Source organism: Molossus molossus, unplaced genomic scaffold (assembly GCF_014108415.1).
Source record: "Molossus molossus isolate mMolMol1 unplaced genomic scaffold, mMolMol1.p scaffold_m16_p_12, whole genome shotgun sequence".
In the NCBI taxonomy this organism is placed as follows: domain Eukaryota; kingdom Metazoa; phylum Chordata; class Mammalia; order Chiroptera; family Molossidae; genus Molossus; species Molossus molossus.
Window position 1 is genome coordinate 84,415,044 of NW_023425347.1, and position 13,059 is coordinate 84,428,102.

The 13,059-nt window shown below is 36.3% G+C and overlaps 1 protein-coding gene across 18 annotated transcripts in view; it reads right to left on the minus strand.

Annotated features, from left to right (window-relative positions):
- Positions 1 to 13,059, minus strand: part of EPB41 (erythrocyte membrane protein band 4.1) — a 185,429-nt gene that overhangs the window by 27,131 nt on the left and 145,239 nt on the right. For 6 of the 18 annotated variants that reach the window (XM_036257109.1, XM_036257110.1, XM_036257106.1 and 3 more), the window contains exons 15-16: positions 11,746 to 11,781; positions 5,010 to 5,046 (exon numbers count right to left, since the gene is read on the minus strand). The exons of 4 other annotated variants lie outside the window; for them this stretch is intronic. In XM_036257109.1, coding sequence (XP_036113002.1) covers positions 5,010 to 5,046; positions 11,746 to 11,781 — 73 coding nt within the window. Of the gene's footprint in view, positions 1 to 3,382; positions 3,423 to 5,009; positions 5,047 to 11,730; positions 11,782 to 13,059 lie in introns of all 18 variants that reach the window. 8 more of the 18 variants (XM_036257112.1, XM_036257098.1, XM_036257113.1 and 5 more) reach the window with 3 other exon arrangements.

Genomic DNA, 13,059 nt, shown 5'->3' on the forward strand with positions numbered 1-13,059 from the left:
TTATACTAAACATATCTAGAAGACCAGAAGCCTTTGGTTGGTCAATTTTTATTGTTGTTAATCCACACTCAAGGATATATTTTTTTAATTGATTCTTAGAGAGAATGGAAGGACAAGAAGGAGGGAGGAGGGAAGAGAGAGAGAGAAATATCAATGTGAGAGAGACCGGGCCAGGAATTGAACCTGCAACCCAGGTATATGTCGTTGACCAGGAATCAAACCTGTGACCCTTTGGTGTATGGGCCAATGCTCTAACTACTGAGCCACACTGGCCAGGGTTAATTGGTCAATTTTATTTCACCACACTAAGAAGGGTTGAAGTGGAGAGATGAAGATGGAGAAAAAGGGGCTATAACCAGAACAAAAATTCATTTAGTATGGGACACAAACATACTTGGCAGGATTTCTCGGAAGTCCTAATTCCAAAAATGATAGTCATTATAAGCACTTAAGGAAGATATTATGTCCCTGTTTGATATCTACAAATAGCATGCAGATTCCACAGAACTAAATACAACAGAAAATTATTAGATACTAACTAGCTGTGTCTTCTCTTCCTGAAAAATTGTAAAATATGAAAATGGCTTTCTGTCTTAACATTTTCAACAAACTCCTAAGCACTACAGAATCTTTATATTACTCAAACCTCCACAAGGTATTAACTTTGAGCTAGTAAATAAACCACTTCAAAATGTAGAGTGTTGGTTTTAAGTAATCATCTGGATAATACAATAGAATCTATAACCGTGAGGGGAGAATAAGAGATAAGGTTTCCCAAGGTGAAGTAAGAGATCAAGTGGAATACCTTCTGTTAATTCCACATTACAGAAGCAAGCTCTCCTCACACCCACACACCCACACCCACTCCACTCCTCACTCTTCAATATGATCAGAGTAGCAACACTGGTTGGATAATAACTACTAATTTGTGGAGTACTTAAAAAAAAAAAAAAAAAAGAACGTATTCAGCATATTAAAAATGCTTCTAACAGATGTGACAATTACATGTATTACAGTGACTGATTAAGCTGGTTAGAAAAAGTTATTTTAAACACTTGGTATACATAAATCAAATGAGTTCCAAGCTAATTTAAAATATTCTGAGAACTGAACACATGTCAATAGGTTATCTCCTTTTTAGGACTGACCAAAAGACAATTACTGAGCCACAGATAAGAATACAGTTGGCTCTCATTTATCACGGTTAACCAATTCCAGACTCTACCATGATAAATGAATTTCTGCGAAGTAGGATTCTTTATTTATATACAGTCATCCCTTATTTGAAAAAATCGCGATAGAGTGAAGCCACGAAAGTCGAAGCGCGAAGTGGCTAGGGACGACTGTAAAATATGGCCTGGTCAGTGAGGCTCAGTGGATTGAGCGTCATCCCATGGACTGAGAGGTCCCAGTTCGATTCCCGGTCAGGGCCCGTGCTGGGGTTGTGGACTTAATCCCTAGTTGTACAGGAGGCAGCTGATTGGTGTCTCTCTCTCACATAGATGTTTCTATCTCTCTCTCCCTTCTTCTCTTTCTATTTTTGAAATCCTCACCCGAGGACATTTTTGCATTTATCTGCAGATGGAGCGGTAGGGAGAGAGGGAGGAAGAGAGAGAGAGAAAAATCAATGTGAGAGAGACATTGAGTATCTGCCACCCACACAACCTCAACTGGGGCAGGGACAAACTGCAACCAAGGTACGTGCCCTTAGCAGGAACCGAACCTGGGTCTCTCTGGACTGCAGGCTGACACTCTAACCGTTGAGCCAAACTGGCCAGGGCCCTTTCTCTCTTACTAAAAAAATCAATTAAATATCCTCGGGTGAAGATAAAAAAAAAAAAAAATTTTTTTAAAGAATAAAATATAAGCAGAAAAAGACAAATACCACATGATCTCACTTATTTGTGGAATATAATGAATATAACAGTGTGAGGAATGGGGTAGACCCAGAGACATGGAAGTAGGGTACAGACTGACAACCCTTTGAAGAGGGGATGGTGGGGGGAGGGAAGAGATAAACCACAGAACTTATATACATGTACGCATAACCAATGGACATGGACAACAAAGCTGGGGACAGGGTGGGGGAGATGGGGAGGAGGGTGTCAATGAGGTAAAAGAGGAGAAACATCTGTAACAAAAATAAAATTAAAAAAAAAAAAGAATAAAAGTATAGAAAAATAAGGTAACTTTTCTGGAAAGACTGTTTGATAGTATCTCTTGATGACCCAGTGAAGCAGAGGTTCCTTTTCTTTCTTTTTTTTTTTTTTTGTAATCAAGTCTATGTACAGCATTACTGGCTCCTATTTCCCTGAATGACTGGTATCAACCAGAATCAGATTTGCAATAAGATTTATTCGTGATAAATTTACATATTAAAGCAAATAATATGAGAAAAATATCAAAGAAATTGTTCCAAAAGGGAAGTTTTTAACGTATTTCTTTAGGCTTAAATATACTGCTGAACTGCTAAATAGATAAACGGTTTATTCAACCGAGTATCAGAACTCAAGAATCCTGGACCAGGGAACTGAAAGGAACATAGGTTTATGGATTTATTAGAAAGGACCTCCTAAGCAAATTACAGATCAAGGAATCCTTCATAACACAACCATGTCAACTTGGGAGCAAAGACACTTATGAAAAAGTATAACTTCATTTTATTCTGATGTATTGGTAATTACTGCCCAATTAGGCTCTGAATTGAGGAATTCCTCTCAGAGAAACCTCTTTATTTTGAAAGAGGAACCCTTCTAAAATGTTTTCCTAGCTATGCAACTGCTTACAACACTAAGGTTTACCAAAATTTGAGAATGAAGATCATTTCACTTTCTTTACCATGTTTGTTAGATAATGTCTAAAACTTGGCTAAAGAGAAGGTGAATTTGAGGATTGTTTATTCCTTAGGGAAAAATGGCGGTAGACCTTTTAAAAAAAACAAAACAAAAAACAGCCCCAGCCAGTTTGGCTCAGCAGTTAGAGCGTTGGCCTGCAGTCCAAAGGGACCTGGGTTCGGTTCCCGCTGGGGACATGTACCTTGGTTGCAGTTTGTCCCTGGCCCTGGTTGGGTCGTGCGGGTGGCAACCACTTGATGTGTCTCTTTCATGTTGATGTTTCTCTCTCTCTCTCTCTCTCTCTCTCTCTCCCCCTCCCACTCTATCTGAACAAAAAAATTGAAAAATGTCATTGGGTGAGGATAAAAAAACAAAACAAAAAACACACACCAAAGGAGTTAGCTGGATTCATCACTAAATATGTTACAAACACAGTTAACAGAACAATTTGGAAAACTGACAAAGGCAGGTATGCTGCGGTAGTTACAGACATTTTAGATCATATAGCTCAGATGTTCCCTGACTTCCAGATAAACAGAAACAAATACCTTGTCTTTTTGTTGTTGTTGTTGTTGTTGTTAATCCTCACTTGAGGATTTTTCCATTGATTTCAAGAAAGTGGAAGACAGAGAGGGAGGGGTAGGGGAGAGAGGGAAAGGGAACGAAGAGAGAGAAAGAGAGAGAAAAAAAAATTGATGTGAGAGACACATGGGTTGGTTGCCTCCCTCCCGCATGTGTCCTGACTGGAGATGGGGATCAAACCTGCAACCCAGGTATGTGCCCTTGACCAGGAATTAATCCCTCAACCTCTCCGTGCTCGGGCAGCACTCTATCCATTGAGCCACACCGGCCAGGGCAATATCTTGTCTTTTGTTTTCCATTTCTGATCACAAACAAGATAAAAAATACTTCAACACTGAATGAAGATGCTAAGATTGCAACTACAGCTCTTCAAAACAGTACAAAGGCAGAAAATGTAATTTTTCAGTTGTCTGGTTCTCTAGACCTATGTCAGGGGTCAGCAAACTACAGCCAGCAGGCCAAATCCAGGCCTCTCCTGATTTCTGCATGGCTATGAGCTAAGAATAGTTTTATATTTTTAAATGGTTGGGAAAAAATAGAATTCTATTTAAAGACACATACAAATGATATGAAAGTCAAATTTTAGTGTCCATAAGTAATGTCTGAATAGAACACATTCATGTTCATTTGTTTTCTTATTGTCTATGCTGCTTTCACTCTCCAATGGCAAAGTTTTGACAGACTGTATGGCCTGTAAAGCCCAAAGTATTTATTATCTGGCCCTTTATAGAAAAAGTTTGCCAACCTCTGGTTATCTGAAATATAAAACTCTCGCTATCACAAGAGTTTAATACTCTTGGTGTTTTCATATCATATAAACATAGACAAATGTATCAAACTGCTTTCTGCAATGTATTTTTGGATAAATACAAATTGTCAAATAACAGGTTTCCTTCATGATATCACAATCCAAGATGAATTTATACATACAGAAATGCACCCTAGTCTCAACAATATGTTCTGTAGTGAAAATAGTTGATTATTACCTGTGGTAAAAGGATAGAAGCTTTTTTTTTTATCCTCACCCAAGGACATTTTTCAATTTTTTGTTCAGATAGAGTGGGGGGGAGAGAGAGAGAGAAACATCAACGTGAAAGGGACACACTGAGTGGTTGCCACCTGCACAACCCAACCAGGGCTGGGGACAAACTGCAACCGAGGTATGGGCCCTTAGCGGGAACTGAACCTGGGTCTCTCTGGACCACAGGCCAATGCTCTAGCCTCTGAGCCAAACCGGCCAGGACATGGATAGGAGCTTTTAATTGAATCAAATTACAAGACATTTACTAGCGAGATTGACATCTATCATTGAGGTGTATGTAGATTCTTTGAATAAACCAGGGGTCATACTACAGAATTATCAAGAGACAATGGCTTCTGAGTCGTATATGGGTTTTTTGTGTATTGACTGGGCATATGATTAATTTGGCGTACATCCGTGTCCCAATATAAGAGGGTCTAAGTGAAAAGTTAGAGTTGACCCATTGTGACTAATCTTTAATTCAATTTAATCATTATTAATTATTTGTTATATATCTAAGATATAGAGGTGACAGACTGGTAAACAGAGCCGAATAAAACAAGGTCTCTCACCTTTTGAGAATCTCAGTTTTGAGGAGACAGGCACAAACTAAAAGAGATGGATTAACAACATTTCAAGTTTTTAATATCTTTTTTTTTTTTTCCTGGTGGGAATCTAAATCACAATCAGAATGTTAAACAGAAAGCAAGTTTCCAAAATTTTATCAGTTCACACTGGTATAAATCAGATCACTCGGAGTGCTAAGGTATGTAAAGGTTAGTCAGGCTGTCAGAGAAGGCAAGCAAACTTAGAATGCAGACTCTGCTGGGATGCTTCTTAAAAATACAATAGTGAAACTATCTTAGCAAGAGATTCTGGGCTACAAGAAATTTCCAAAGCTACAAAACTATCCCACCCCCATTCTTTGATCTAAAAAATAAAACCCAAGTGCCTGTGTTACCTATGGGCCTTAGAGCCAGAAAGAGAAGGAGCAGATAAAGCCAGGAAAGTTAGAAAAAGAAAGGAAGAAAATAGAAGGATAACTAGGAGGAAGACTGGGACAGATCTGGATATAAGATGGTAAGTTATCTGATGGCAATAACTGTGACTAATTCCAACAAGAGAGTTATTTTAACCGTATAAAAAGCTTATAATGTAGAAGAGAAAATTCTATAGAATGCCCACATTCGGGACCAAGGAGTGAAAGCTGTGAAGAAACAGATATTGACTTAACATAAGAATGACTTAATTACAAAAATCAGAGATGTCCAAAGATGTAATGCGCTGTATCTTGGAAGATAATTAAACACAGGCTAGGAGACCACCTGGTCTGTAAATCTCTAAATAACACTGTACAGTAGAGTCAAGCATTGTAGGGGAGAGGAGTTAGATCCTAAAATTCTGATAATGCTGCCTTTTGACATCCCTGCAGTTCATTACCCTAGTGGGCCATGAATAAATAAATGGATAGCAGTAATCATGTTTTTCCTTAATGTTTATTCTCTGTGTTTTGTTGAAATAGGGTCCTATACATATGAAGACTCTTTTTTAAAGAGACAGTAGAGGAGAAAATGAGACTAAGCTGGTTTGAGGGGATCTACAGAGATAGTTGGGACTCTATGCTTCCCCCTCCTCTTTAATCTCTGAAATGTTAGATTTATTCTATTTTTTACCCCAAACAGAATTCTGACTATGATAAAGGGGAGGGTGTCTTATAGGATATCAATCACAAAAGATGAGAAAAACACTCCTAAAGCATATGTTTCCTCAAATATCTGTCATCTATACATTTAGTTAGGCTATTATTAAAGTTATTTTGCTTTTGGTCTGTATTTCCTATTTATGGACATAACAAATTTTCTCTTCTTTTTGTCTTTCAAGTTCTAATATGATAGGAATTTCATTTACAAAATGAAATACTCCATGTATCTGTAATTGTTGGTCATAGCTACCCCTCTTCCAGCCTAACTTTATATGACTTCTTCACTCTAACAACCATACCTTCTTAACCATTTCAGGTGCCCATCCCTGAGTCCTCACCAATGTGTTTCTTTTTGGGTCATGTTCTGTTGCAGTACAAAGGAGATCCTAAGGTGTGAAGGGTAACAGCAGCAGAAGGGAGAGCAGACTTACTGATACTATCCACTACAGTGTAGAGGAGGATTGGGGTTTTATAATTTCTGTGAAGAAGAATAAAAAGGAAAGAAATTCTGTAGAGAAGTTCTGTATATCTTTACTATACTCAATATCCTTGATGAAAAAAAGCAACAGTGAGAAAGTGTCTCATATTATTTTGGAATTTTAGGACTTCCTTCTGAAAATACATGATCACTGGGTAAAACCCCAAAATAAATTTTGATTGGCAATGTCTTCTAAAAAATGACCATGCCTCTAATGCCTAGTGTGTCCTATATGCTTATCTGTAGGAAGCATTACAGAAGTGACTTAGGAATGTAGGAGAAAGTGAATTGGCTTATATTCACAGAAATTTCAGAGTAAAATTTATAATAATATCTAATAGAAAGAAGTGTTGTAGGATGTTGGATGATCTGGAAATCTAATCCACAGATAATCCCTGTCTAATGTTAGTCAACATCTTCTCCCTTCAAAACTTTTACCAAAGATGTAAACAAGTAGTAAAATTGGCCCATGCAAACTGAATCTCCTTCATACAGAAAATGGCTAAAAGATAGGTCCAAAATATTGATGCTGGCTTTATTTACAAGTATAGCCCACTCTAAGTATACCATAAGGATAAAATGAATTGTTTAAGTATATATAATGAATTTGGAAAGACATAATTTTTGTGTGTGTTTTTTTTAAATCCTCACTTGAGGATATTTTTCCATTTATCTTTAGGTAGAGTGGGAGGGGGCAAGAGAGAGAGAAACATTGATATGAGAGAGACATATCAATTGGTTTCCTCCTGCACACCCTGACCAGGGTTGGGGACCGAACTACAACCGAAGTACATGCCCTTGACTGGAATCAAACCCAAGACTCTTTGGTCCACAGGCCGACGTTCTAACCTCTGAGCCAAACCGGTCAGGGCTGGAAAGACATTTTTAACTTTAGAAGTTGTAAGTGCTTATTCAAATATCAATAAGGAGTAGATGGAGTAAACATAGCTATTTAATTTCTTACTTTCATATAAAAAATTTCAAGAAGTCGACATGTGTTTGTTTTTTAGTTTCCATCTTCCTGGTCCCAGAAGACCAAGAATTGAATAATAACCAGAGCTTCTGGTGCCTGAAATATGTTACAGATTCATTTTCATGAGGTAGGTTTGTCTCTACATTACTAGGTGGAAATCTGGGCACCAGGAAAGTAAGTGAACTTCTCAGTCACCCTAGAAATAATTAATAACAAAACCAAGGCAAAAACTCAAGACTTCTTACTGGTCTGTATTAATAACTTAACTACAAATTGTTTTTTACTTATCAATCTGCCATTAAGAAACTGAACCAGTATAAAACCAATACACAATTATTTGGATCTATCGTTGGTATTGAGAATGGAATGAGGTATGAGAAAGAAACCAAAACTATTTACAGCTTTATGTTACCAATCTCAGCACCATTCACTTTAGGTAATACAAAGCTGTAATGTCCAATATTTTTCCTCTGATAATTGTGTTGGGTATATCTTTTGAACCTACACTGGCCAGCTTAGTCCAATACAAAGGTTTGGCCCTTCTCCTCCAACATTAGTAAGGATCTGTGAGGACTCCTGCTGAATTTGAGAAAACTGAAAAGTATTGTTGGCTTATACTAGACTTTTAATGAACTTGGAATAATTCCAATACAAAGGGAAACAATATTCCAGGTAGAGTTTATAATAACAATAATAAAAAGCTGTATAGGAATGAAAACTGGAAATATAATCTAAAACAGTTATAAAAGAATCAAAATTCTAAGATTATTTCTTTTAGTTCCTTGAAAAAAGAATTTAAACCAATGCTATAGTTTTGTTTATTTCATAAGGAAAGCTCTTATATCTCTACTCACAGATAAAAGGGAGTATTTATGATGATCACCTTCTAGATTAGAGAAGGTTGCAATATTTAGGGTTGACTCGAGCTTTCTTCTTGCTTTTTATGAGTGAATCAATACATATACTTGATTATAAAATATTTGTTGTAAAACAGACATTGCCTGTGACATGAAAGATACACACTCATATCAGATTTTTAAATTTAACCCGCTTCTTGCCCACCCCACCCTCCTTTCTTGAAAGCTTATAATGACATAGTAGCAGTTTTCAGGAATACCAGGGGATTATTTCCACATGTCCAAAGAGACAATAAAACAATAGTGGTGAATGTTGAAGGACAAAAGATTCTTGGCTTTACTGTTCTTTTTTTTTTTTTCTCTAAGAAGCCATCATCTTAAAAACAAAAAGTCTTGTTTAGCAGTTTCATCAACTTAAAAGCATTAAGAAGTAAAACAAAGTGCAATAATCTCAGTTTGATGAGCCTATGAGCTTAGATTTCAAAACAAATATGAGACAACATTATCCAAATCATCCACATTGGTACATTCAAGTGCCATAAAAAAAACAAGCTACATGCAAGACTTCATTAGTAGAAGTTAAAAATAACAGGTTAGACATCCGAGTTGTATTGTAAAGAGAGGGCACACTCATATTTACTTCAGGAAAGCCTTAAAAATCAACATGCAAACAGAGGACACAAACTTGTCATGACAGAACTTTATAGCTCACAAGACCATCAATTAAAAACAATTGTTTTCAACACAGATGTAAGGACAAACATGTCTAAAGTGTATCAGAAAAACAAAATATATCAATATATATATTTAAGCTTATCATTTAGCTAAATATTGCTTCTAGCAATATAATTACTGAAGTCATAAAGAAGCAACACAGTATTTTAATTCAGAAGAGGGTATTTATGTACAGATCTTGAATAAATCTGTATTTCAGGACTTTTAAAGATGAGTAGAGTAGTCTGAGAAATTCAGTCCTGGCTGGAGGCTAAGGGACACCAGCACCATTTTCCTTAAACCATCAACATTTTATTTGGGAAAAGATGGCATTTAACCTTTGCAGATCTCTTCTCTACACCAGGCAGGATAAAGTTGTCCCTGTACATCTCAGAAATACACATTAAGAAGGCCACAGAAGTCAAAAGCCCTTTTCCAAAAAGGGCCTTTGTATATACTGGTTTGATATCTCAAGAAAAGGAGTGGTTTTGGATTCATAGATTAAAACGTATCATCTTAAGGCTTTTGAAAGGTTAGCAAGTTGAAATTTTTTCTTAAATTACAGAGCCCGTGCTACACAAATGACTATAGAAGATTAGGAAAATGTTCCATTGAATGTTTCTACAGAGTATCTTGCTTTGTGTGAAACATTGGAGAGGAGGACATGGCAATAATAAACAATAAAAACATGCAGGATAAAAAAGCCAAAGCTTTTGGAGAAAGTATCAACCTGCTATATGCTTAAATCTGGTTTGTCTAAACTTGTTAATTTCAGTGAGGAAAGCTGGGTTGGGCAATCTATTCCTACTCCTTTGTACCTTATAATACATTTTCTATAAAGAGTAACATTTTATTGACAGAAAAATGATCACAAGAGCTCCCCTATAACAGTGAACTATTAAGATCAGAGGGCATCATACAGGAGATAACACAGTAGAAGCCAATGACAAAAGTTCAACAGTTTTAGTCTTGGCATTTCAGATGAGCACCCTGTTTTTCCAATCACAGAAAGATCAACCACCAAACAACCAATGCAAGAACCATGAGAAAAGACATCATGAAAGGAATACGAGGAGATGGAAAAGCACTAGAGTAGAGGTGGCACTTTTTGAAAAACTTGTGATCCTCAGGGATTGGAATAGAAACCTTGGGAAGAATTTCTTCATTTTCTTGCTGGGGCAAAGCTCTTTCAGTAGATCTTTCTTGCCTTTTAATTTTCTCTTCATCCTGCACTAACAGAGCACGTTGCTGTGTCTGCTTTCATGGTAGAAGATCAAGAAAGACAGAGAAAGATGAACAAAATGACAGATGGAAAATGCTTAAAAATGATACTTGGGGATGTGCAAAGGATTTGGGAAAATCTTTTGGATACTCTATTTTACCTTACTTTGGCAATTTATCTTGGCAAAGTTTTTATAACACAGTACTCAATAGATCACTTTTTTGAATGAATGAGCACTAGAAGTCCTGAAAGTTGAAGGAATCACTGGACTTCCTTGTAGTATTTATTCCTCCTTTGAGGATATTTATATAAGAATTTTGGGTCATTTTTCATTGTTTTGGTGCTGCCAATTTTTCTTAGATCAATTGGGCAAAGCCAATAATAAGGCATTCTTCTTGCCACCAGAAAAGTTACATTTATTACAAATAGAATGGCAGAATATAGTTAAACTCATATCTCTTCATATAGATTTTAAAACCTGTAACAGTTCATTCAATACAGCAATTAGCTTTTGCTCAAGGGAATAAAAACCTTAATCCTATACATTTTAAAGACTGCAAAGAAAAATGTATAAAAGTTTTTATGTGCCTCCAAGGTCTACCAAAAAACCAAAAACCCACAAAACTTAACTGCATACTCCCTTCCCCTCTCTTTTGGAATTATGATTATAAATAATAATAATGACCACCATGAAGGTTTATACATCACATTAAACAAATACGTTTGACATTCTTAAGGAAAGTTGTTTTTTTTACAATTGTCCAATTGTGAAGTTTTTCTCCCCCAATCCCACAATTTCTGTACTCTGCCATCCAGTCAAGACAGCTGTTATCTACGAAAGGAAAAACTTGGCTCTAAGTTCTCTTAGTTGAGCCAGCCTTCTCGGATCAGTTTGGAAGTTCGACACTGGTTCTTTGCACACCCCTAAGTGATATGTATCAGGGAGAAAGTAGCTGGGGGACTGGTCAGCAAAAAAGAAAAAAGGAAAAGAAAGGATGCAAAATTATAATAGTGATTTTTAAAAGAAAATAAAGAGGAGAAGAAAGACAACATAAAAAGAATAGGGTACAATTAAATTCATTTTCTCTCTGAATACATAGTTACATCTGCATGCAGCTTTTCAACCAGCCATGCGCCAACATAAGCAAATTGAAAACTGCAAAAGCTGCAGCAGTAGAAATAATTATGTGTTAGGTCAAAAGGCGGTGGGTGTGAATTTACTAGTATAGCCAAAAGAAAAAAAAAAGTACTCAGCAGCTGCTGTTTGATTCTGAGGGGATTATCTGCTTAGTGCCATGACAAGAGCAAATTGTGATAGAGAAGCACAAGTCGTAACAGCAGCTTTACCTCTGGCCCACCAACCTTTCTTTCCGAGGGAAGGATAGAAGTTTTCTTCACCTGGTCATACACAAATTATATACAATTCAGTTGCTTTGCAATGCAACAACAATGCTCTCAGAGGTGGAAGAGGTATCCCCAAAGAACAGAAATACTGTCCTAATTATTAAAGAAAAAGTAAGATATGCCAGAAAGTGGAATTATCCTATATAAAACTTTATCATTTATTCCATTATTCATTTAGAGGGGTAATATACACAAGCACAAAGCTAAAGTTGCTCAAGTATCCCCACTGATCTAATTTAATTTAAGAGTCATTTCTTTAAGATCCACAGAATGACATAGGTATTCCCCCAAACAGTCAGGGGATGGTTTCTGAGGGGTTTTTATTAAGATGTAAGATATTTTCTGGAAATGGAGACTGATTCAAATTCACCAAACCTCATCCAATAGTACTTTTTCAAATAGTTGAACATCTTTTATTATTTGCACAGAGTCAAAAAGAAAACTTCTAGAAAATATGCAGTCATCAGGCAAGATAGCAACACACCATTTTCTCCATGAGAAAAAAACCAGTTCAGGGGACATTCACTAGATTTAAAATATAAAACTAATGTCCATGTATATCAGGGCATGGAGGCCAAGGACGGTGAATAGAAACAACTTCATCCTATCATTCCTGGCAATTCTATTTAGCTGCCCATCACTCAGGAATTCTCCACCCTTAGTGAAACTGGTTTGACTCCAGAGAATCATTGGCCAATTTTAATCACATTTTGAAAAATATAAAAAGTACCCTTTGTCAACCAAGTTTTATTATCTTCTCCAGTTCCAGAAACTAAATAAGTTGGATAGTTCATCATAAATTCTGAGATATCACTTCACTTTTCTTAACTAGAATTGCTATTGCTTTGGGGGGGAAAACAAGCATATAATTTGAAAATCATTACAATTACTCATTGAGTCATTGTGACTATACACACAAATATTTAGCCTGACAGGCTAAAGATTAAGTAAACAATTTTTGAATACATGCTCAAGGTAACTTTTAAGACATTTTCATTACACAGATTCATTTCTTTGGGTGTAGAATCTCTACAATAGGTAATGACAATAATAACAGAAAAAGAAGAGCCCCTGAAAAGTATCTCTGGCTTTCTCTAATTGTCAATATGTTATAAAACAGTGTATTAAAAGTATGATGTTACTCATAAAGATAAATTAAATCATCAATACAATAATTAATACTTGGTATTCTGCATTCTCTGGCTTAGGGGCCTCCTAGGTTTATTATATTGTGGTCAATCATTCCAGAAATTTCTAAGATGTTCAAATGTT